At 37.4% G+C, this 24,735-nt stretch overlaps 1 protein-coding gene across 4 annotated transcripts in view; it reads left to right on the plus strand.

The window, feature by feature from the left end:
• The window catches only part of SLC9A6 (solute carrier family 9 member A6), a 78,936-nt gene that overhangs the window by 37,204 nt on the left and 16,997 nt on the right, over positions 1–24,735 (plus strand). For all 4 annotated transcript variants that reach the window (XM_071212961.1, XM_071212963.1, XM_071212960.1 and 1 more), the window contains 4 exons: positions 557–668; positions 1,621–1,774; positions 7,983–8,013; positions 10,258–10,337. In XM_071212961.1, coding sequence (XP_071069062.1) covers positions 557–668; positions 1,621–1,774; positions 7,983–8,013; positions 10,258–10,337 — 377 coding nt within the window. The remainder of the gene's footprint in view (positions 1–556; positions 669–1,620; positions 1,775–7,982; positions 8,014–10,257; positions 10,338–24,735) is intronic.

The raw sequence follows: 24,735 nt of genomic DNA on the forward strand, positions 1-24,735 counted from the left end.
TTTCTTTTGCAGCAGGTTGTAGACTCAGGGAAACATACCAGGGCTAGTAGGAATTTCAGTGGTTTGAGGTATTTGTGCTGCCCTTTTCTTTATTCTGCAAAAGAAAGAGGAAGTTTAGCCAGTGTTGCTCTTCTTCCTACCAACACTGCCAATTTAAATGAATTAACCTATTACATTAATGAGTTTAAGATTTAATCAAAGAAGTTCTCCTTTTAACATATTTCTATTCATCTAATGAATTTCCTCTATGTTACACTTGTGCTCTCCAGCTTGGTAGCAACTAGCCACGTATGATTATTTAAATTTAAATTAAATTAAGATTTCAGTGCCTCAGTCATAGTAACCATATTTCAAATATTACCATATTGGACAGCACAGATATAGAATGTTTCCATCATTGCAGAAAGTTCTATTGTACAGGGCTGAATCAGACAGTGGAATCCAAAAACCTTGTGTTAGAAACTGCATTTCTTAAGATAGTCTCTCCCCATCTTGAAAATATAGTCTAAATAATACTAATAGTAAAAGAAAATTATCCTTAACCTATTACTTTTAGGTTGCTATTTTCTTGGGAAGAGCTGCCAATATTTACCCCTTGTCCCTCTTACTTAATTTGGGTAGGAGAAGTAAGATTGGATCAAATTTTCAGCATATGATGATGTTTGCTGGTAAGTTATAACTTTTCCTCTCCTTCCCACCCCAAGAAACCACTTAACAATGTATATGCCTATTTGATTTCAAATAGAAAATGAACTGCAGTTAATGTAAGACCCCTTTAAACATTGAAATTGCAACCTCAGGTAGGAAATTATTTTTATACTGTTCCATTCCCTTCTATGGGAATTTTTCATGTTTCCAAATCTCTGATTCAGAAAGATGTTATGTACATTGGGAATTGTGAAAGATCAAGATTAATGGAGGTTCACACAAAAGCCTTTATATGAATGTTTTTAGCAGCTCTATTCATAATTACCCAAAACTGGAAACAGTGCCAACTATCTGCCCTTCATACGGTTAGTGGATAAAAAACTATGGTACATCCATACCATGGGATACCACTTAGCACTAAAGAGGAATGAACAATCGATACATGCCACAATATGGATGAATCTCAGTAGCATTATGCTGAGTGAAAGAAGCTAGGCTCAAAAGGTTATGTACTTTATGATTCCGTTGATAGGACAGTCTCAGAAAGATTAAACCATAGCAATGGAGAACAGATCAGTGGTTGCCAGGGATTTGGCAGGGTGGTGGTGGGGTACACTATAAGGGGATAGGCAAAGGAAATTTGGGGGGACAATCAAACTTTGTGTCTACATTGTGGTAGTAGTTACACACTGCTATCCATTTGTCAAAACTCACGGAACTGTGCAACCAGAAGAGCTTATTTTACTGCATGTAAAGTAAAAAATAAAATTGCTGACAGTTATTAAAAGATTAATACATATCAGAGTCATATACTAGTTCTGTTTCTCTTTCTATTTGTATATATTTATGGAGATTAGCATATGTTACAAGATTGTTCATGTGCATCTATGTTTTTAGAATGTGCTTTCTTTCTCTGAATTTATTCATTGGTAATGAATTAATAGAAGAAATTTCTTTCTCATTCCCTTATAGGGCTTCGTGGTGCAATGGCATTTGCCTTGGCCATTCGAGATACTGCCACTTATGCACGGCAAATGATGTTCAGCACCACGCTTCTAATTGTGTTTTTTACTGTATGGGTATTTGGTGGTGGCACTACTGCAATGTTGTCATGCTTGCATATAAGGTAAGTAGTTACTGGAGACCTCATTTTAATATTAAATTATAATTTGGTCTGTTTTTCTTTTAATCATGGCAAGATTTTAGGCTTTGTTGAATCTATAATGTTTCATTTCCTTTCTTTAAAAAAAATATACAAGCTTTATTGTCAAAAAATTGAAAATATGCAAAAGGAAAAAGAAAGTCATCAGTAACAACCTGAGTCATATCTTTCCAAACCTTTTACTATGCATTATATATATATATATATTTAATGAAAAGCACCCACATGGAAAGTACTCTTTTGTAAACTGATTTTTTAATGTAATATAGCATTTACATTTATGTTAGTAAATAAATTTACATCATTATTTTTAATGACTGCCATATAATTTATTAACCAAATCCTTGTTGGACTTCTTCTGTGTTGTGTCTAGAATTTTGCTCTTACTGTTGACACTGAGAACATTCTTACATGTAAACGTTACACTTGTTTGATTATTTTCTTAGGATGCATTCCTGAAAGTGGAATTGCTTGGTCAAAGGATATGCATATGTATTGAAAGCTTTTGATCTGTATTACCAGATTGGATCAAAAAATTTTCTTCCATCTGCAATATATGAGACAGTCCAGTTTATCCCAACCCATTTAATCAATACTAGATAGGATCATTCTTTCTCATCATTATGATCAACATTGTTTCTAACCTAACAATCCAAGGCCTAGATTGTGAGGGTTTAGTCTTGAATGCTTGCTAGTTAATGTATTCAATTTGTCTGCATTTGTTTCCATGGATACAGCAGCCTATGTTGCTAAAGTCTTTGTAGATTTCAGTTCTGTGTTTGGCTGAAAGCTTCATAGACCTGAAGGGTACTGAGCTCCCAGAATCTGTAGGAATTCATTAGCGAAAACAGTATTTCACATTTTATAGAATCTGTTCATATTTTTTCATTCTGTTCTTCCCTTGCCTTTTAACTTTCTAAAAACCAGCCAGCTCTAAATCACACTTTGAATGTTGTTATGATTATCTTAATTTTTCTTTACTATTCAAATACCTTTATTATTGTTTGATGTATGTAATAGAACATGCATGTAATTATTAATGTTCTTATAACTTAATTATTACCTCAAGGATGACCTGGCATTTGTTGAGCACCTACTGTGTGTGGGACATTGTGCTGGCTGCATCTTACGTATTTATTTAATCACAGTAACTATTTTACAAATGAGGAAATTGAGGTTCAGAAAAATTCTAAGTTGATCAGGGTCATACAGATAATTAAATGGTGGACAGAGGAGCCTCTGGTCCCACGTAATTTCTTCTAGACATTTACAAGAAGAGAGGGTGGTGATGGTTGGAAGGACGAAGCTCCTGTCTTTTCTTAAAAGCTTGTAACAGAAGCTCTACTAAGGAGAACAAAATGAAATGTAAGGTAATTTATGAAAAATAATACTCTTCAGCAACTCTCTATGTTTAAGCAGAATCAGTTCTCTTTCCTGACTGTCCCCGCACAAACAAAACAAAACACCCAGATAAAAGTAAATCCCAAAACCCACCTACTCACATACAGTTTAATCTGTTTTACTACCTGCGAAAGCTCTTTGTTTGGCTCCATCTTGCCTGTTCAGTAGCATTTAGTGTGGCACTATATGTTCTGTATAGTCTTAGATTATATGTATATGTTGCTTTATAGTCTTAGATTAATTCTCCCTTTTAAAATATTCTTTTCCCTTTTTGAGAGCAAAGGCTATATATATATATATATATATATATATATATATATATATATTTCTTAGGCAGTACCAGGGGTTGAACCCAGCACCTCACACATGTGAAGCAGGTACTCAACCACCAAACTACATCCATTCTCCCAGAGGCTATATTTTAAGCTTCTTTTCCTCCCTCAAAATTTGGCTGGTATAATTTATTTAAAAGTCATCTTTTTTCCTTATTACACATCTGATACATGTACATTATTGAACATTTTTACAAATACAGAGAAGAAATTAAAAAGTAACAATCTCCAATCATTTTCCCATCCATAATCACTTAAGTTTTGGTGCATCCTTCTTTTCTTTTTGTTTTTCCCCATCTAGTATAATTTTGAGGATGCTGATAAGTACTTAAAAGTTTAAGATTCATGCAAACTTGACTTCGATCACTTTCTCCTTCACTTACTAATTTTGTGGTCTTGGGCAAATTATTTAACCTTTTTAAAAATTTTTTGTTTTATTTTTATTTAATTTATTTACTTATTTTTAATAATAAACAGTCTTTTTTTTAAAGATATATAAATCACAAAAAAATGTTACATTAAAAAATATAAGAGGTTCCCACATACCCCACTTCCCACCCCACCACTCCTCCCACATCAACAACCTCTTTCATCATTATGGCCCATTCATTGCATTTGGTGAGTACATTTTGGAGCACTGCTGCACTGCATGGATTATAGTTTACATTGTAGTTTACACTCTCCCCCAGTCCATTCAGTGGGTTATGGCAGGATATATAATGTCCAGCATCTGTCCCTGCAATATCTTTTAGGACAACTCCAAGTCCCAAAATGCCCCTATAGCTCATCTTTACTTCTTTCTTTTTTCTTCTTCTTTATTTTCTTTTAAATGTTACATTAAAAAAATATGAGGTCCCCATATACCCCCCACCCGCCCTACCATCATCGTGGTACATCCACCGTACCTGGTGAATACACTTTGGAGCACCGCCGCACCACATGGACTGTGGTCCACATTGTAGTCTACACTCTCCCCCAGTCCGCCCAGTGGGCCATGGCAGTAACCTTTTTAAGTCTCACTTTTATCCCCTGTAAAATATATGTAATAGTACCTGCATCCTGGGATTGTTGTGCTAATGTATGTAAAGCACAGCATTTCCAACATGCCTGATACTCCTTCATTTGATAAATATTTCTTCAGCACCAGCCATGTGCTTGAACTCAGTCTTTCTCAACTGGGGATGATTTTGCCTCCCAGGGTATATTTGGTAATATCTGGAGACATTTTTGATTGTCACAACTGGGAGAGGGGCCTGCTACTGACATCTAGTTAGCAGAGGCCAGGGATGTTGTGAAACATCTTACAGTGCACAGGACAGGCTCCTCTCACCCCCACTCCTAGCCTTCCAACAAGAATTATCCAGGCCAAAATGTTAGGAGTACTAAACCCTGCTCTAGAGAGGTACACTAGTAGTGATTAGATTAAAAAGATTCTTGGTCTCAAAACTTAAACTTCAGTGGGAGAAGACAGACAATAAATTAATAAACTAATGAACAAGACTATTTCAGATGGTATTAAATCCTGTGATGACAATCAAACAAGGTACTGTGATAGTGATAGGACATGGAGGTCAGGGAAGGTCTCGGAGAGGCTACATTTGACCTCAGTCTACCTGAATGACAGGATCACGCCAGTTAAACCGTCCAGGCAAAAGGAAATGCAAAGGCCCCGAGGCAGGAATAAACTTGGCCTGTTTAATGAGTAAGAAAAAAGCCCATGTAGCTGGAGTATAATGATGGGGCAGGGGATGGAAACAGGCAGGAAATGAAATGGGCAAGGTTAGTAGGTGCTTAATCCTACAGTGCAGGCATCAACCAACTATCAATGGGCCAAATAGTAAATATTTCAGGCTTTATGGGTCTTATGGTCTGTTTCCCATCTACTCAACTCTAGCACAAAAGCAGCCATAGAAAATACGTAAATCAATTCATGTGTCTGTGTTCCAGTAAAACTTTATTTACAAAAACAGGTGGTGCACCAGATTTGGCCTGTTGGCCATAATTTACAAACCTCTGCTATAGGGTCGTGTAGGACATGGTAAGGAGTTTTGATTTTCAAATAAAATTGAAAATCTTGGGGGATTTTTAATCAAGGGAGAGTGACATGATCTAATTTACAGTGTAAAAGGGTCACTCTAGCTGCTGTGTGGACAATGCATCCTCAAAGAGTTAGAGCCAGCCAGCCATTCCTGCATCCTTTCACATGCTTTGTGACAGTCACATCTGGCTCCCTATCATTTACCGAACATACTTGGCTGGCACTTCTCCACCTCTGAGCCTTTGTTCATACTGTTCCCTCTGCCTGGAATTCTGTTTCCCTCCCAGTAAATGACTTAACTCAAGCATCTCCTCCTTTTTACCCATTCTTTTCTAGTGGAAACAGTCTTTTTTTTGCTTAACCAATTGCGTATCTCTATTACAGCATTTATTTTATTCAGCCTTGTAATAATAATAATAATAATAATAATAATATAGTAGCTACCACTTTAGTGCATGTTTATGATGTATGTAGCAAACACTCTGCTAAAATCTTGAGGTACATTTTCTCATTTAATCCTCACAGCAACTCTGTGTGATGGATATTAGTCCCAAGTTTCAGGTGATAAAGTTCATAGGGCTGCATAACTTAACTAAGTTCACACAGCTAGAAAGCAGCCAAGTCCAAACGTGAACGGAGCTCTCCCTGATTGCAAAGCCTCTAGGGATTACACAATAGTTGTGTCGGTCTCCCCCACTAGGGTGTGAGCTCCTTGGGCACAGGGGCCATGTCTAATTTATGGTCTATGTCCTGTGCCTAGTACAGTGCCTGGCAAATAATAAGTGCTCTGTAAATGTTTATTATGTTGAATTGGCTTCAGATAATGTACAATCTAAGACCACTAGATGTCACTTTAGATGTATAAATGTAGTTCGAGTTTACTAGGACTAAGAAGATACTGAACAGCTCCTGGCAGGTTCAACAAAGAAGAAATGAGCCTTTCTTTCGATTATCAATCTGGTCATGGACATCTGTTTTCAAGTACTTCCAGATGAGCTTTTGCATTATTTTCTTCCCTTCAGTGTTATTCATATTCTGAGATGCCACAGCTATAGCGCCTCACACTGCTATTTTTTTCTGTGTTGTTTGTAGTAGGTAACTTAATTGATAAACATTTGAGCACCTATTGTGTGTCAGGTACTGTGCTAGACTCTGGGGATACAGAGATGAATTGAGACATGGCCTTTACCCTCAAGGAGCTCACAGTCTATTTGGGGAGATTGACAGGTAAAAACTATAATCTCTGCTAAGTATTATAGTCAAGGAATCTAGAAAGACTTCTGCTTGAGGGGGACATAGAAAGGTTAATTTGGAACTTGAAAAGTAGTAGAACAAAGTGAGGGAAAGTACATTTCAGGCAGATGGAACAGCAAGAGAAAAGGCACAGAGGCTTGGGAGAGCACATGGATTTGGGGAGAGGAATAGTTGAGGATGGTGAGTGTGGGGAGTGTAGCAGACAGTGATGGGAGATGAGGGTAGAAAGGGTAGGTTGGGCCAGGGGCGGGGAGCTAGTTTGTCGCGAGCTCGAATGCCACATGAAGGACTTTAAACTTGGCATTATGGGTTGCAGGCTGCTCTCAGAGTCTTTTGTCAAGGTAAATTCTGTGCTTTAGACAGGCTAACTCTAGGGAGAGCCTGACAACTGGAAAATCTTACAGCCAGTGGCCACAGACCCCATGAGTCAGCATGAGGGCCCAAGCTTGAGCACTTGGGATGGAAAGGAGGAAAGACCTGAGAGCTGAGAGACAGGTCGGGGGGCGGGGCGGGGAAAATCAACAGCATTTGCAAGCACTCTTGTTTGGGGGGTAAAGAGGAATCAATGAGAGCATTTTCATAATGAAGCTGTTCCCCAGGATATGGAAAGCGGAGAATTTAAGCAGCTATAGAAGAGTTGTGAAGAACGAAGGCTAATGTCTATTCATTAGCTTGTGGGAAGAAAACTGTAATTGGACAGTTCTCTTCGGCCATTGTAACAGAATGTTGCCATGAGACAAGAGATCCAAACACAGGCAACTCCCTCCTGGGATTGCATTGTGCCAGCCTGTGTTTAGAATAGCCACCTAGTACTACTTATTCAGCAACTGAGACAGCATTGCTTTCCTTGCTTCTGGTTTATAGTGGACTTGTATTCGGGGAAGGAAATGTTGTTTTTCTGACACCGGTAAGTGGGATTGCAGAAAGAAAATCATTAGTATACCCTGCTTGCCTTAGTATCCAAGCTGTCATTTTAAAAAGTATCAGGAGCCAAAAATCAAACATCACCAACCAGAGAGAGGCAAGAAAATTAACCATTCCATAGCTTCTGTGTTGAGAGAAGTAATCGCCTGACAGTGTACATATGTGAATAGACCCTTTTTTTTGTGGCTTTGAAAGCTTATTTGCCTTTTGTGTTTCTCCTTAGGGTTGGTGTTGATTCAGACCAAGAACATTTGGTAAATATGCGTTTGTGTTCTCTCTGGCATTTCTGTCGAATGTGCGGTTGTTTGGAACAAAAACAACCTACTGTTGACTTTATTCCGCTGTGATTTAGATCCTGTCCTATTTGCCTCAGCTTTGAACTGACATAATGTCTGGCTTTTCTCACTGCTCGATAGAGAAAAAAACAAATTTTAAGCAGTGTGTGGTTATCAAGGGTGACAGCTTCCCTATCTGTGGGCCCTACTGGGCTTTTGCCACAGAGGAGAACAGTCTCTTAAGTGCGCTTGGGTTTTCAAGTGACTGTTCTGGCACGGGGAGCCTTTTTCCACTTGGGTTTGCGCATGAAGGCTTGTCTCTGATGTAAGCCCCACTCCAGCTGCTCTTCCTGTGTAACTTTTAAATTGGATGACCAGCAGCTGCCCTTGAGAACTAACTGCCTAGAAACTTTTGAATCTCCAACCAGAATTCCCTGCCTGCTAAGGAGAATACACTTTCTTACCCTGTGCCTCAGCCTTGTCCAGATTTCCTTGCTTATTTCCATGTGTCATTTTCTCCACCATTCTATGAGCCTCAGCCTGTTGGACTGAGTACAATGTAACTTGGTTCCTTCTATAGACTGCCCATGCCTTTCTGGTATTTTCCATCAGCTTTTTAACGTTTTCTGAGCACCACTGAACACTTGACTCTGTATTGGATGTTATTTGTAACGGTTTTGTGAGAAATCATAGAAAGTGGGTTTTCAAAGATAGAAAGCGTCTCAGGGTAGCATTTTGTTTCAAAACACAATTATTGTTCTTATCTGAAACCAGCCCTGGTTTATTTGTCTTCAGGGTGTGGTTAAAAAAAACCATTTATCAGAGTCATTTCCTAAATGTTAATTTTGTTAGCTGGTGAGTGATGAGTTTGTATATGATATAGTAAGTACTTGCCTTCCTTTGTGGCCAGAACCTTACAATATAATTCCATGAGCTTAAAATACTTGGACAAACCAGGCTAGATAAATTCCCATGATGCCAAGCTGCTGGAGTAGTCTCCAGGGGTATGGTACTAGCTCCTCAGTGCTTCCACCCCTGCATCAAAACAAGCATAAAGTTGTCACACAGCTTGCAAGGCAAATGCTTGATCACTGTCTGCATGAGTCTGTATCTGCGGTGTCACCTCTGTCACCACAGGGGAGAAATTGAAATGGAGTGACAGGGAGAGAGCCAGAAAAAATGATTCTTTTCCCCTTGCCCTCAAAACCCCAGGATATGTTGTTTACTCTGTATTTTAAGTGTTCAATAGGAAGCACAGAAGAAGATTATAGGAAGTCTGGAGTGTGGGGGAGTTGGGTGCGCAATGTGTTTGGTGAGGGGATGGTGAGATTCAGAGCTGATGCAAGGGAGATTTTTTGCTCTTCAGCAAGCAGGAACACCCAAACCTACACCAAGGTTTTTAAGTCCTTCTGAGCTTGTACAATGTTCTCTGAAACATCTGTGTTGAGGGGAAGATTCATTTATTTTGAGGGTCAGGAAGGACAGGAAGAAAGCAACCAAAAGCCAGAATCTCAACCCTGCTCTTAGGAAATCCTGGAACCATAGATCATTAGAACTGGAAAGGATCTTAGGGATTCTCTAGCCCTCACATTTAAAAAAACAACAACAACTTTTTGTTATAGTAACATATATACATGAAGAAATTTGGGCCCAGAGAGAGCAAGGGACTTGCCCAAACTAGCTTATGTCAGAGCCGGGACTGGAACCTAGTCGCCTAAATGCCCGGCTCCTGACTGACCACACCATATTACAAATAAGGGCACACTATGTTTTTGGAAGCTATTTTTGAAGGTGACTGCTTGCTGTGTTAGTTTTTCCTCCTAGCTTGTCAGGTTACCATGGAATTTCCCTACTTGCTTTCATTTTGTTGGTGTGCTAAGAACATAGTAGCAACTTGGAAAATGCCAGTTACTTTTGGAATCCGTGACAATTCCCAAAGGTAGGGATGCTGTTCACATTGGGAGTGTAGGTCTTTCAGATTTAGGAGGGAATTATCCCACACTGATTTTTAAGTGACAGTAGACTCCTAAATCAGAAAGCAGCCTGAGTAATAGAGGTATTCAGAAACAGAAAAATATCCAAGCTATTAGATTTCTAATATTACCCATGCTAGAGAATATCTCATACATAATAGGCTATAATTCTGAGTCTGCACAAGAATGACTCTAAATGAATGTGTTTTATCTTCGTATATGTATTGAGTTGTTTATTATCTGTTCACAGGGTATTCCTGAAAGTGAAAGGAGAACTACTAAAGCAGAGAGTGCTTGGCTTTTCCGGATATGGTACAACTTTGATCATAAGTATCCTTAATTGAGAAAAAATGGTAGTATGGACATGGATTCTTACAGTTTAATGGAACAACTGATTTGACCCTTCCTTTCCTGAAGTGGAATATAAAACATACCTTTAGTCTTCCTTTTCCCCTTCAGTGTAGTGGAGAAGTTTATTCAAGGAAACACACATAAATGAATTCCTCTCCAAACCCTTGAAAGTGGTTGTTGCAGAAGCTGTCTCTGTGAAGGGAATCAAGAACCCTAATGCCATACTTTCTGTATAGATTTATTTATTTAGCAAACTTTAATATTTATTGTCCTGTAGCTAATTTAGTGACTCCTACAAAATGTTTCTGTTGGTTCTTGCCAGTGTACCTGCAAGAGTGAAAGAGGAAAGACTGCCTCAGGAGAAAACATGAGAATGAAAGAGAAGTGCAGTAGAGTTAGGTACCGCAGTATTCAGTGACCTTTCCAAAGGCTGTGAGATTCTCCTCTCCATTCAGAATGCCACAAATAGCTAATGTTTTCATCCTTTACCAAATCTCTTTCTTATCCTGTTCTAACAGTCTTCTTCAGAGCTGTACTTTGGATAGCGTCGATATTCTATAACCTGGTTAAATTATGCATTTAAAAAAACATTTGTTCATTGCTAATTATAATTAATTTCTTATTTGAAAATCTACTGAGAGAGAGGAACCATGGAGTTCTTTCGGGCTGAGATTTACCAGCAGATGAATCAAAATTTGGGATAGCCATATAAAAGTTTTTTCCTTGTTTTCAACTTTCTGATCAAAGTCTTGTGTATTTAAGAAAAATGCACTTGAAACTTATCATAGAGGCTACTACTTACTAGAGTCTACTTACTAGATTTGTACATTCACTTTTTACAACTACTTCAAAAATGGAATGACTATATGGAAACAATTAAATTACTATATGGAATATGTATGATATTAAGAATCCAATTAGAGAGAGAGATCCTGGCTATTCAAAATTGTTTAATGGTTGTGTCATTGCTTTTGGCTCGATTATGGGCCTTTGGGGTATAAGCCACTCCCATACATCTTGGGCCTTTTTTATCCTTCTGATTTAACCAGTTATTTTGAGTGTTTGCTGCATTGAATGTCTTGTATGTTGTCTGCATGATATGCAGAACAATTAAATGATCCTAATGTAGAAAAATAAGTCAAATAATCACTTGTTTTTCTGTATATCCTTTTAGAAATAAGCAATAAGACTAGTTAACCTCAGCCTCACTTAGCCTATTAAGCACTACTAGACCAAGGCCTGGTAGTTTTAATACCTAGTGCCCTAGTAGAATTAACAATTCTTTGTATGTCCAGATTGTTTGTTTTAATTGGGGTATAAATTAAATACAGTAAAGTATATATATCTTAAGTGTGAAGTTAATGAACTTTGTTTGACCTGTATAACTAACTGTATAAAGATCTGTACCCCAAAAGGTGACCTGTGTTCCCTTGAGTCAGTAACCTCTTCCCCACCTCTGCCCCTACTCTACCCCCACAATGTCAAAACAGTAACCACTATTCTAACTTCTGCCAACGTGGATTAGTTTTGCCTGATTTTTACCTTCATATTGTTACATGTATCAGTAATTCGTTCCTTTTCATTGCTGTGTAGTATTCCATGTATACTTTTGTTTGTGTATATTTATCATTTTATTGAAAAAAATTCTTGTATATATCTTTTGGTGAACATAAGCACTCATTTCTCTTGAGTGCAATTTAGAGTAAGTGTATATTTAGCATTAGTAGATACTGCCATCCAGTTTTCCAGAGTATATATAACTGATATATACTCCCACCAGCAAGTTAAGGAACTTCCAGTTGTTCCATATCTTTGTCAAAACTTGTTATTTCTCAGCCTTTGAAATTCCAGCCATTTTGGTGGTATGTAATGATTGATATCTCATGTTGGTTTAATTTGCATTTCTCTGAAGACCACTTAGGTCCTGTACCTTTCATATATGTTTGCTTGGCCATTTAGACATCCTTTCTGATGAAGAGTGTCTATTTAAGTCTCTTGTCTGTTAATTCATTGGATTGTCTTATCTTTTTCTTGTCAATTTATGGAAGTTCTTTTTATATTCTGGAATTGAATTCTTTATTGTATGTATTTTGAATATCTTTTCCCAGTTTGTAGCTTGCCTTTCCTTTTCTTAATCCTGTCTTTTGAGGAGCAGAGGTTGTTCATCTTAATGAATTCCTTTTTATTAATCTTCTATTACTTAGAGTTTTTTATATCCCAAGAAATATTTTATATCCCAAGGTCATAATAGTGTTCTCCTATGTTTTCTTCTGCCACATTTAGGGCTTTGATCCATTGCAAATTGTTTTTTAAAGCAGTTTTATTGAGATATATTCACATACCATACAATCCATCCACAGTGTACAATCAATGGCTTTTTTCTATATTCACAGAGCTGTGCATTTATCACCACAAATTTAGAACATTTTCATTACTTCAAAAAGAAAAACCCTTAGCAGTCACCTCTCAATCCCTCTATCCTTCCCCAGCCCTATATAACCACTAATCTAATTCTGTCCTTATAAGTTTATTTATATTTTATATAAATGGAATCATATATTATGTAGTACTGTCTATCTGGTTTCTTTTACTTAGCACAATCATTTTTTAAAATTATTTTTTTTAATTAGAGAAGATGTGGGTTTACAGAGAAGTCATATAAACAAATACAACATTCCCATATACCCCCATATTGTTGACACTTTGCATTAGTGACACCTTTGTTTATTGATAAAAGAATATTAAAAGTGTACTTTTAACTGCAGTCTGTAGTTTACATTAGGTGTATTTTTCTCTTATACCACCCTGTTATCATTAACATCTTGTATTAGTGTTATTCATTTGTTAGAATTCATGAAGGAACATTTTTATTATTTGTGCTATTAACCCTAATCCATCATCCACAGCGCTGTGATATACAGTCCCATGTTTTATCTTCTAACTTTCATTTTAGTAGCATACACAACCCAAAACATTCACATACATAATTCAGTGCTGTTAATTGCACTCACAGTAATGTGCTACCATCACTATCATTCATTTCCAAACATTTACAATCAACCTAAATGGAAGTTCTGTACAAATTAAGCATCAACTCCCCATTCTCTACCCCTATTCTATTTCCTGTCTAGATTATAACTTTACGAGTTTGCTTAATATAATTAATTCATATCATGAAATCATACAATATTTGTTCCTTTTTGTCTGGCTTATTCTCTCAACATAATGTCCTCAAGTTTCATCCATGTTGTAGCATGCATCAGGACTTTATTCCTTTTTACAGCTGAATAATATTTCATCATATGTATATACCACATTTTGTTTATACATTCACTGGTTGATGGACACTTGGGTTGCTTCCATTTTTTGACAATTTGAATAATGTTTCTAGGAACATTGATGTACAAATGTCTGTTGACTGTGTGATGGGGAGGGGAGTGGGAATTGCTGGTCTGGAATGGAATTTTCCTAGCTAATATTTTCCTGTTTCTTTGGTTTAGCCTTTGTGGATTCCTTTTCCACTCTCTACTGTCCTCTGGAGTTCTAAGCAAGTGGGACTTTATTTGCTAAATCTCTGGGAAGGCTTTTTCAGGGGATGTCTTATGTTACCCTGTTGATAATGTCACTCTCACAAATTAATTTTTGCATGTGATATGAGGTATGAATCAAGATCGACTTTTTTCCACATGGATATCCAATTGCCCCAGCAACATTTATTGAAAACATCATCATTACCCTCATTGAACTGTAGTGGAATCTTGGTAGTAGGTCACGTGGCATTATATGTGGGGATCTGTTTCTAAACTCTCTGCTCTTCTATTTTTAAATTTTTTCACCACTACCACTTTCATAAATGTTGCATCTTATAAATCTTTTTTTAAGAAGATTATTTATTTATTTCTCCCCCACTCCTTGTTGTTTGTGCTAGCTGTATACTCTCTGTGTCTGTTCGTTGTGTACTCTCTATGGCTGCTAGTCTTCTTTTTCGGAGGCACCAGGAACCGAACCAGGGACCTCCCATGTGGGAGGGAGGCACCCAATCACTTGAGCTACCTCCACTCCCTGCTTTTGTGTGTCTCATTGTGTTTCCACCTTGTGTCTTGTTGCATCAGCTTGCCATGCCAGCCCATCATGCCCGCTTGCTGTCTTGCTTGTCTTCTTTGGGAGACACCAGGAACTAAACCTGGAACCTCCTGTGTGTTAGGCAGGTGCCCAACTGCTTGAGCCACATCCGCTTCCCAACTTTGTTTTTAGAGAGTTTATAGATTACAGGAAAGTTACATTGAAAGTATAAGGGATACCCATATACCCCACTCTCCTACATCTTCCCCAATTACTAACATCTTAAAATTGTGTGGTATATTTTTTACAGTTGGTGAATAAATATTGCAGCATTGCTACTAACTAATGTCTGTAGTTTCCATTGTGGTTTACACTTAATTCCAGTGCCCTAAAAATGCCCTATGTTGTACCTAATATATCCTCCCCCTCCCCTCAGAACCTCTGGTAACAAGTATCTTTATCACAATGTTACATGTTCTTCCAATACTATTAATACAATATTAATAAGCTTGCTTTGTCCATGGTTGCATTCCTCCCTCAACCCATAGGATTTGGGGATGGTGATACACGCTCTGCCTCAGATTGAGAGGAGGCTTAGATCTCATGGGGCAGATGAAAGGAACTGTTTTGGTTGAAGTTGTAGATACTCTTTGCTTTTGGGGATGGGGCTTGTCCATCATCATCATCTTGTTAGTTGTCCTGGCTGAGTCTGATGATCTGGAGAGTAGGTGTTAGCTGCAACTCTTCTGAGATTTAGGGCTGTAAACAGACTGAAGATTTAAGTCTCTGAGACATATATTTAATGGCTATAGTGATAAATACGGGCTCAAACAAAAGGGGTAGAAGAATCATGTAGGGAAATTATAAATGAATATAACTCTGTTAAATTGGGGGAATAGATTGAGATATATTTTAAGGTAAGGCGCACTGAAAGCGTGCTGATTTCAAGGGGTTGTGGGTCTTGTTTATAGTATCCAGATAGCTCTAGAGTCCTCAGGAACACCCCTATTTGAGGCTTTGTTCAAAGTGGCAGTTAGAGAGATTTGCCTGAGACATGCCTAAGTGTAACCTCTGGAATGACCCCTGACTCATTTTGAAATCTCTTAGCTATAAAAACTTTTTCGTATTTGATGTTTCCCCCTTTTGGTCAAGGTCTTTTTCCAAATGCATTGCTGGTTGGTGCTTGGTATTAATTCCTCTGTGCCAGGGAGGCTCATCTTGGGAGTCGTGCCCCATGCTTGGGGGAAGGTAATGAGTTTATATGCTGAGTTTGGTTTAGAGAGAGGCCATATTTGAGTAACAAAGAGGTTTTCAGGAGGTAACTCTTAGGCAATAGTTATTATTGAGTTAAGTTTCATTTTTACAAGAATAAGGTTCATAGTTACATGCATTAATATTGTGGGCTTGATCAATTGGTCTGTTTCCTTTTATTAGGCACTGCCTATGTTCTCGGGAGATTCTTGCCCCTCTATTTGAGAAAACAGCAATACTCTGCAGAATGGAAGTTTAATATTTTGTTGTTTATTGTTATTGTGTGGGTCTCCACCCACTGAGATAACACCCTATGGCAACATGGACACATTCATATTCAGTAGAAGCATGCCCCCAGGTACACCATTCCCACACATCCCCCCACCACTGACACCCTGCACCAATTACTCTCCCCTGTCATATTTGCCAAAAGAACATTCCAACATTTGTATTTTCAACCACCTCCCCAGTGTTCACCTGTTGCTTCCTCCAGCTCTTCCCCTGGTTCCATGGATAGTCCAGCCCACTCCCCCAGCCCTGCTCACCCTCACACTTTAGCACCATGGGTGCCACTCACATACATACACCATCATCACCCCTATCTACTGCTACACCACCCCCTTCCACCTTTTCATACCTTCTGTCTAGACTGAGCAATGGCTTACCACTCTCTACTTACTTTCTCTCTTATAATAACCTATTTTCAGACTCTAGCTCTATGGGTCTGCTCAATATTCTTAGGTCATATCAGTGACATCTGGCAATATTTGTCCTTTAGTGACTGACTTGCTTTACTCAATCTCTTCAAGATTCATCCATATTGTGTGCATCAAAATTTCATTCTTTCTTACAGCTGAATAATATTCCACTGTATGTATATACCACACTTTGCTTATCCATTCCTCTGTTGATTCTTCAGTTGTTTCCAGCTTTTGGCAATAGTGAATAATGCTGCTATGAACATTGGTGTGCATATATCTGTTTATGTCCTTGCTTTCACTTCTTCTGGCTATATACCCAGCAGTGGAATTACTGGATCATATGGCAGTTTTATAGCTAGCTTCCTGAGGAATCACCAAACCATCCTCCACAATGACTACACAGTTCTATATTCCCACCAGCAGTGGGTGAGTCCTCCTCTTCCTCCACATCCTCTCCAACACTTGTAGTCCTCTTGTTTTTTAATAGCAGTGAGTCTAATAGGAGTAAGATGATATCTCATAGTTTTGATTCACATTTCCCTAATAGCTGATGATGTTGAGCATCTTTTAGTGAGCTTTTCAGCTGTTTGTATTTCCTCTTTGGAAAAGTGTCTATTCAAATATCTTGCCCATTTTTTAAAAGGGTTGTTTGACTCTTTAGTTTTGAGATGTGAGATTTCTTTATATATCTTTATATATCATAGATTATCAGAATCATGGATATTAGACCCTTATCAGTAAAGTGGTTCTCAAATATTTTCTCCCATTGTGTAGGCTGTCTTTTTACTTTCTTGACAAACTCCTTTGAAACACAAAAGTTTTTAATTTTTAGGAGGACCCATTTATCTATTTTTTTTTCTTTAATTGCTCGTACTTTGGGTGTAAAGTTTTTGAAGTCATTTTCTACTACAAGATCTCATAGATCCTCCCCTACATGATCTAGGACCTTTATGGTCTTGGCTTTTATATTTAGATCTTTGATCCATCTTGCGTTAATTTTTTTTTGATTTTTTTATTGATTTTGTAAAAATATTACATTAAAAAATATGAGGTCCCATTCGACCCCACCACCCCCACCGCACCCCTCCCCCCCCCCCCAGCAACACTCACTCCCATCATCATGACACATCTATTGTATTTGGTAAGTACATCTCTGGGTATCTCTGCACCTCATGGTCATTGGTCCACATCATGGCCCTCTTGCGTTAATTTTCGTATAAGGCGTGAGATGGTGATCGATCCTCTTTCATTCTTTAGGATATGAATATGTAGTTCTCCCAACACCATTTGTATTTTTTTTAAAAGATGTATTTATTTATTTATTTCTCTCCCCTTCCCCCCCACCTTGGTTGTCTGTTCTCTGTGTCTATTTGCTGTGTCGTCTTCTTTTGTCTGCTGCTGTTGTCAGCGGCATGGGAATCTGTGTTTCTTTTTTTGTTGCGTCATCTTGTTGTGTCAGCTCTCCATGTGTGCGGCACTATTCCTAGGCAGGCTGCATTTTCTTTCGTGCTGGGCGGCTCTCCTTACAGGGCGCACTCCTTGCATGTGGGGCTCCCCTACGCGGGGGACACCCCTGTGTGGAAGGGCACTCCTTGTGCACATCAGCACTGCGCATGGGCCAGCTCCACACGGGTCAAGGAGGCCCGGGGTTTGAACCATGGGCCTCCCATGTGGTAGACAGATGCCCTAACCACTGGGCCATGTCCGCCGCCCCAACACCATTTGTTGAAGAGGCTGTTTTGTCCCAGTTGAGTGGGCTTGGTTGGCTCTTGAATATCATTTGGCTGTGTATGTGTGGGTTTGTATCAGAACTCTCAATTTGGTTCCATTGGTCAGTATGTCTGTACTCATGCCAATACCATGCAGTTTTGACCACTGTAGTTTTGTAGTATTCTTTAAAGTTAGGTAGCTTGATTCCTCCAATTTTGTTTTTCTTTTTCAATGTTTTTGGCTATTCAAGGCCTCTTGTACTTCCAAGTAAATTTCATAATTGACTTTTCCAGTTTAGAAAAAATTGCTGTTGTAATTTTTTTAACAAATCAATTTAATTGATACATTTTATTTTATTTTATTGTTTTTATTTTTTTTGATCAAAGATCTATTTTATTTTATTTTTTTAATTGATTTTGTAAAAATATTACATTAAGAAAAATATATGAGGACCCCTTCAACCCCACCACCCCCACCCCACCACTCCCCCCCAGCAACACTCATTCCCATCATCATGACACATCCATTGCATTTGGTAAGTACATCTCTGGGCACCTCTGCACCTCATGGTCAGTGGTCCACATCATGGCCCATACTCTCCCACATTCCATCCAGTGGGCCCTGTGAGGATTTACAATGTCTGGTGATTGCCCCTGAAGCACCATCCAGGGCAGCTCCAAGTCCCTAAGACACCTCCACATCTCGTCTCTTCCTGCCATTCCCCATACCCATCAGCCACCATGTCCACTTTTCCCACTCCAATGCCACCTCTTCTCTGTGGACATTGGATTGGTTGTGTCCATTGCACCTCTATGTCAAGAGGAGGCTCAGATTCCACATGGATACTGGATGCAATCCTCCCGCTTTCAGTTGTAGGCACTCTAGGCTCCATGGTGTGGTGGTTGATACATTTTAATAAAGCATACAATTCATCCAAAGTGTACTCTCAGTAGTATATGGTATAATCACATAGTTGTGCATTTATCACTTTATTCATTATTGGAGCATTTTCATTATTTCAACAATAATAATATTAAACACAAAACAGATAAACAAAATTCTTCACTTCTCAGTCTCTCTCTGTTTCCCCAATTGTATATACTGCTATTTCTGGCAATTCTTGTGTAATTATTTATTAAGCAGTTTTATTGAGATATATTCATATACCATACAGTCTATCTAAAATATCTAACCAATGGCTTATTGTATAATCACAATTTGTGCATTCATCATCACAAAAAATTTTAGAATTATTTCATTACTCCAAAAAGAAAAAAACTTCACACACCTTAGCATGCCTTCCCTAACCCTACATTACTACTAATCAAATTTCATCTTTATAAATTGATTTATATTTACATTTTACATAAATGAAATCATACAAAATGTTACACAATATATTCAGTGATAGTAACACAGTCACACATTATTTATCCCTTTGTGTATAGCTTGCCTCATTCAACACAATGTCCTCCAGGTTCATCCATGTTGTCATAATGCTTTATGACTTCATTTCTTCTTACAGCTGCATATTATTCCATCGTGTGACTACACTACCGTTTATCCATTCATCAATTTATGGACACCTGGGTTGTTTCCAACTTTTGGCAATTGTGAATAACGCCACTATGAACATAGGTGTGCAGATGTCTATTCGTGTCATTGTTCTCAGTTTTTCTGGGTATATATCCAGAAGGGGTATTGCAAGGTCATGTGGTCTATCTATATTCAACTTCCTTAGGAACTGCCAAACAGTCCTCCACAGTGGCTGTGCCATTCTACATTCCCACCAACAGGGAATAAAGTATTCTTCTCTCTCCACATCCTCTCCAACACTTGTAGTTCTCTGTCTTTTTAATAGTAGCCATTCTGATAAGTGTGAAATGAATACCTTGTTGTAGTTTTGATTTACATTTCCCTAATCACTAGTGATGCTGAACATTTTTTCTTTTGCCATTTGTATGTCTTCTTTGGACAAATACCTTTCAAGTCTTTTGGTCATTTTTTAGTTGGGTTGTTTGTCTTTATCATTGACTTGAAGCATCTCTTAATATATCATGGATATAAAACCCTCATCAGATATGTTATTTCCAAATATTTTCTCCCATTGAGTCAGCTGCCTTTTCACCCTTTTGACATAGTTCTGTGAGGTGCAAAAGTGTTTAATTTTGAGGAGGTCCCATTTATCTGTTTTTTCTTTGTTGTGTGTGCTTTGGGTGTAAGGTCCAAGAAACTACCACCTACCACAAGGTCTTGAAGATATTTTCCTACATTTTCTTCTAGTAATTTTATGGTCCTGGATTTTATATTTAGGTCTCTGATCCATTTCAAGTTGATTCTTGTACAGAGAATGAAATAGGGGTCCTCTTTCATTCTTTTGGTTTTGGATATCCAATTCTCCCAACACCATTGGTTGAAGAGACTTTTTTTTTCTGTAAAAATGGACTTGGTAGCTTTGTAAAGAACAAGTTGGTGGTAGTGGGTTTATTTCTGGACTCTCATTTCTATTCCATTGATCGATATGTCTATCTTTATTCCATTATCATGCTGTTTTGACCACTGAATCTTTGTAATGTGCTTCAAGGTCAGGCAGTGAAATTCCTCTCATGTCACTCCTCTTTTTTAGAATGTTTTTTTGCTATTTGGATGCATTTTCTCTTCCAAATTAATTTGGTAATTGCCTTTTCTATTTATGTAAAGTAGGCTCTTTGGATTTTGATTGGTATTGCATTGAATCTATAAATCAGTTTAGGTAAGACTGACATCTTCACAATATTTAGTCATCCAATCCATGAACATGGAATGTCTTTCCATTTGTTCAGGTCTTCATTGATTTCTTTTTTTTAACAAATCAATTTTATTGATACATATTAATAAAGCATACAGTGCATCCAACATATACAATCAGTGGTATTTGTTGTAATCACATAGTTGTGCATTCATCACCTAAATCATCATTAGAGCATTTTCATTATCTCAAGATAATAATAAAAACAAACTAGTAAGAACATTCTTCACCCCTCGATCTCTCTATGGTTCCCCTTCTGTACATAGCTGCTATTTCTGGCTATTCTTGCACAATTACCTATTTATTTATTAAGCATTTTATTGAGATATATGCCATATGTTTTATCCAAAGTATATAATCAATGGCTTTTAGTATAATCACAATGTTGTGCATTCATCACCACTAAAACTTTTAGAACAATTTCATTACTCAAAAAAAAAAACAAAACTCCACACCCTTTAGCAGTCCTTCTCCAGCCCTACATAACCACTAACATAACTTCATCTTTATAAATTGATTTATATTTAAATTTGATGGAATCAAACAATATGTAGTACTTTGGGCCTGCTTTTTTCACTTAGAATAATAGGGTTTTTGGTCTGCTATTGACATCTTGTAGTGTTAACATACATTTGTTCAATTTCAAAGAAAAACAGTCTTATGTAAGTAATTTTACCAATATTCATTGATTTCTTTTAGCATTGTTTTGTAGTTTTCTGCATATAGGTCCTGTACTTCTTTTGTTAAATTAAGTCCTAGGTATTTGAGTCTTTTTGTTACTACTATAAATGGAATTTTTTCCTGATTTCCCCCTCAGATTGTTCAATACTATCTTACAGAAACAATACTGATTTTTGTGTTTTGATCTTGTATCCTGGCACTTTGTTGAACTCATTAACTCAAGTAGCTTTGTCATAGACATTTCAGAATTTTCTAAATATAGGATAATGTCATCTGTGAATAGTGAGAGTTTTACTTCCTCTTTTCCTATTTGAATGTTTTTTATTTTTTTGTATGTCTAATTGCTTTAGCTAGAACATCTAGTATAATGTTAAATAGCAATGGTGACTCTGGGCATCCTTGTCTTGTTACCAATCTTTTTTTTAAAGATTTGTTTATTCTGCTCTTCATTATTTACACTCGCTATCTTCTCTTTGTGTCTGTTCATTGTGTGTTCGTTTCTTTTTTTCTTTTTCTTTTTTAGGAGGCACTGGGAACCGAACCTAGGACCTCCCGTGTGAGAAGGAAGCACCCAGTTGCTTGAGCCGTATCTTTTTTTATGTCTGTCTTTTTACCCTTTTGGTTATCCTTTCCACTATTCTTTCTTCTATACTCTCCTCCAAGCCTCTCCTTCTTGTCTCTTTCTTTCAGGTTCTAAGGCTTCCTTAACTATTTCCTGCAAAGGTGGATTCTTTTTTACAAACTCTCTTAGTTTCTGTTTATTTGTGAATATTTCATACCTTCTTATTTGAGGACAATTTTGCTGGATAAAGAATTCTCAGCTGGCAATTTTTCGCTTTCAGTATCCTGATTGTATTATACCACTGTCTTCTTGCCTCCATGGTTTCTGATGAGAAATCCACACTGAGTCTTACTGGGCGTCCCTTGTATGTGATGGTTTGATTCTCCCTTGTTGCTATCAGAATTTTCTCTTTTCTTTTATGTTTGACATTCTGAGTGGTATGTGTCTTGGAACAGGTCTGTTTAGATTTATTCTTAGTGGAGTATGCTGCACTTCTCGGACACTGTAAGTTCATTTCTTTCATGAGAGTTGGGAAATTTTCAGCTCTTATTTCCTCAAATGCTCTTTCTGCCTCTTTTCCCTTCTCTTCTCCTTCTGGAACTCCAATGACACGTAAGTTGTTATGTTTTGTGTTGTCATTCAACTTTCCAAGCCCCTACTCAATTTTTTCCATTCTTTCCTTTCTTCAATTCCAGCTCTTTTGTCCTCAGTGTCACTAATTCTTCTGTCATTCTGAGTCTGTTATTTTATGCTTCTAATGTGTTTTTTATCTCACCTATTCTGTCTTTCATTCCCAAGAGCTCAGTTTCTTTTCTATTCAGGTTGTCAAATTCTTCTTTATGCTTGCTTAATGTATTTTGGATGTCCTTTATTTCTTTAGCATATTGTCTTTTAATTCATTAATTTGATTTTGAAAATTTGTTTGAATCACATTGATTAATTGCGTCAAATCCTGTGTTTCATCTGGGTCTTTGATATATTCCTTTGCTTGGGTCATTTTTTCCATTTTCTTAATATGGCTTATAATTTCTTACTGATGTCTAGGCATCTGATTATGATGATGCATTTACTCCTTTGCTCTGTATCTCTCTCTTTTGTAGAGATTTAGTGATAGACAAATTTATTATTGCCATTCTTTTCTTCATGGTTTGACCTGATCTAGATCTTTAGGGTTGTTTCTCTTAGTTACTTAAATGTGGGCCCTGGACCCAGTAATGGTTTGCAGACTTGCTTCCAAGGGCCTCAGGGAGGGAGGCTGTAAAGGCTGGGAAAAGCCTCTCTCACTCATTTACTTTTTGTTTTTGAAACCAAAAAAAAATTTATTGAAGTATATCACTCATACATAAACATACATTAACAATAAGTGTATGGTAAAAGTTGTGAACTTACAAAACAAACATGCATAGCATCATACAGGGCTCTTATACCTCACCCTATCACCAATATCTTGCATTGTTGTGAAACATTTTTAACAAATGATGAAAGGGTATCCTCAAAATATTAATACTAACCAAAATACCTTACATTTGGTGTATTTTCTCCCCAACCCACCCTATTATTATTTTTTAAATATCACTCATATATGAAAATACATAAACAATAAGTGACAAGAGTATATAGTAAAAGTTGTGAACTTACAAAGCAAAGATGCATAATATCACACAGGGGTCCCATATATCCACCTCCCACCAACAAAAGAACACTGTCAAAATTGTATTACTATTGTCCATATCTTATATTTGTTGTATTTTCCCCCAACCCACCCAATTATTTTTTAAAATATATTTTTATTACAGAAGTTTTGAACTTAAAAAACAATTATGAACATGTATAGAATTCCCATACAACACCCCTCTATCAACACACCATAACGTGGTAAAACATTTGTTACAGATTATTAGATAATATCATCAGACTGTTAGTACTAACCATGGTCCATAGCATACACTTTTCACACTTTTTCCATACTCTCCCATTATCAACACTTTGGCATAAATGCGTGAATATTACAAAATTGCTGTTAATCACAGTCCACAGGTCACTCTAGTTGTATTTTTCCCATGTTTCTCCACAATCCCACCACTCTGCAACAGTGACATACATCTGCTCTAGCTCACAATGGACCCTCTTGTATCTGTACCATCAACAACAATTCTTATCCACCTCTGGGTTCACTGAGTTATTCAGTCCCTAGATTATTCTCTAGCTTTCTTTCAATTGACATTTACATCCCTAGACTACCCTTCCAGCCACATTCCCATTTATAAAACAGCTGTTACTCACTATATTACCATCAACTGTACATTTCCATACTTTTACGGTCAAGTTAATTAAAATTTCTACATACATTAAGCTTCAGTAGTCCATCTCAGTCCTCTTACCTCCTTTAAGAATCCACCACCTACTACCACGTCTTGACAATGTTTTCCTACATTTTCTTCTAGAAGCTTTATAGTTCTTGCTTTTATATTTAGGTCTTTCATCCATTTTTTTAGTTAATTCTTGCATAAGGTGTGAGATAGGGGTCCCTTTTCCTTCTTTTGGCTACGGATATCCACCTCTCCCAGCACCATTTGTTGAATGGACTGTTCTACCCAAGCTGGGGCAGGGGGAGGAGGAGGG

The sequence above is a fragment of the Dasypus novemcinctus genome, chromosome X (assembly GCF_030445035.2).
Source record: "Dasypus novemcinctus isolate mDasNov1 chromosome X, mDasNov1.1.hap2, whole genome shotgun sequence".
Lineage (NCBI taxonomy): Eukaryota > Metazoa > Chordata > Mammalia > Cingulata > Dasypodidae > Dasypus > Dasypus novemcinctus.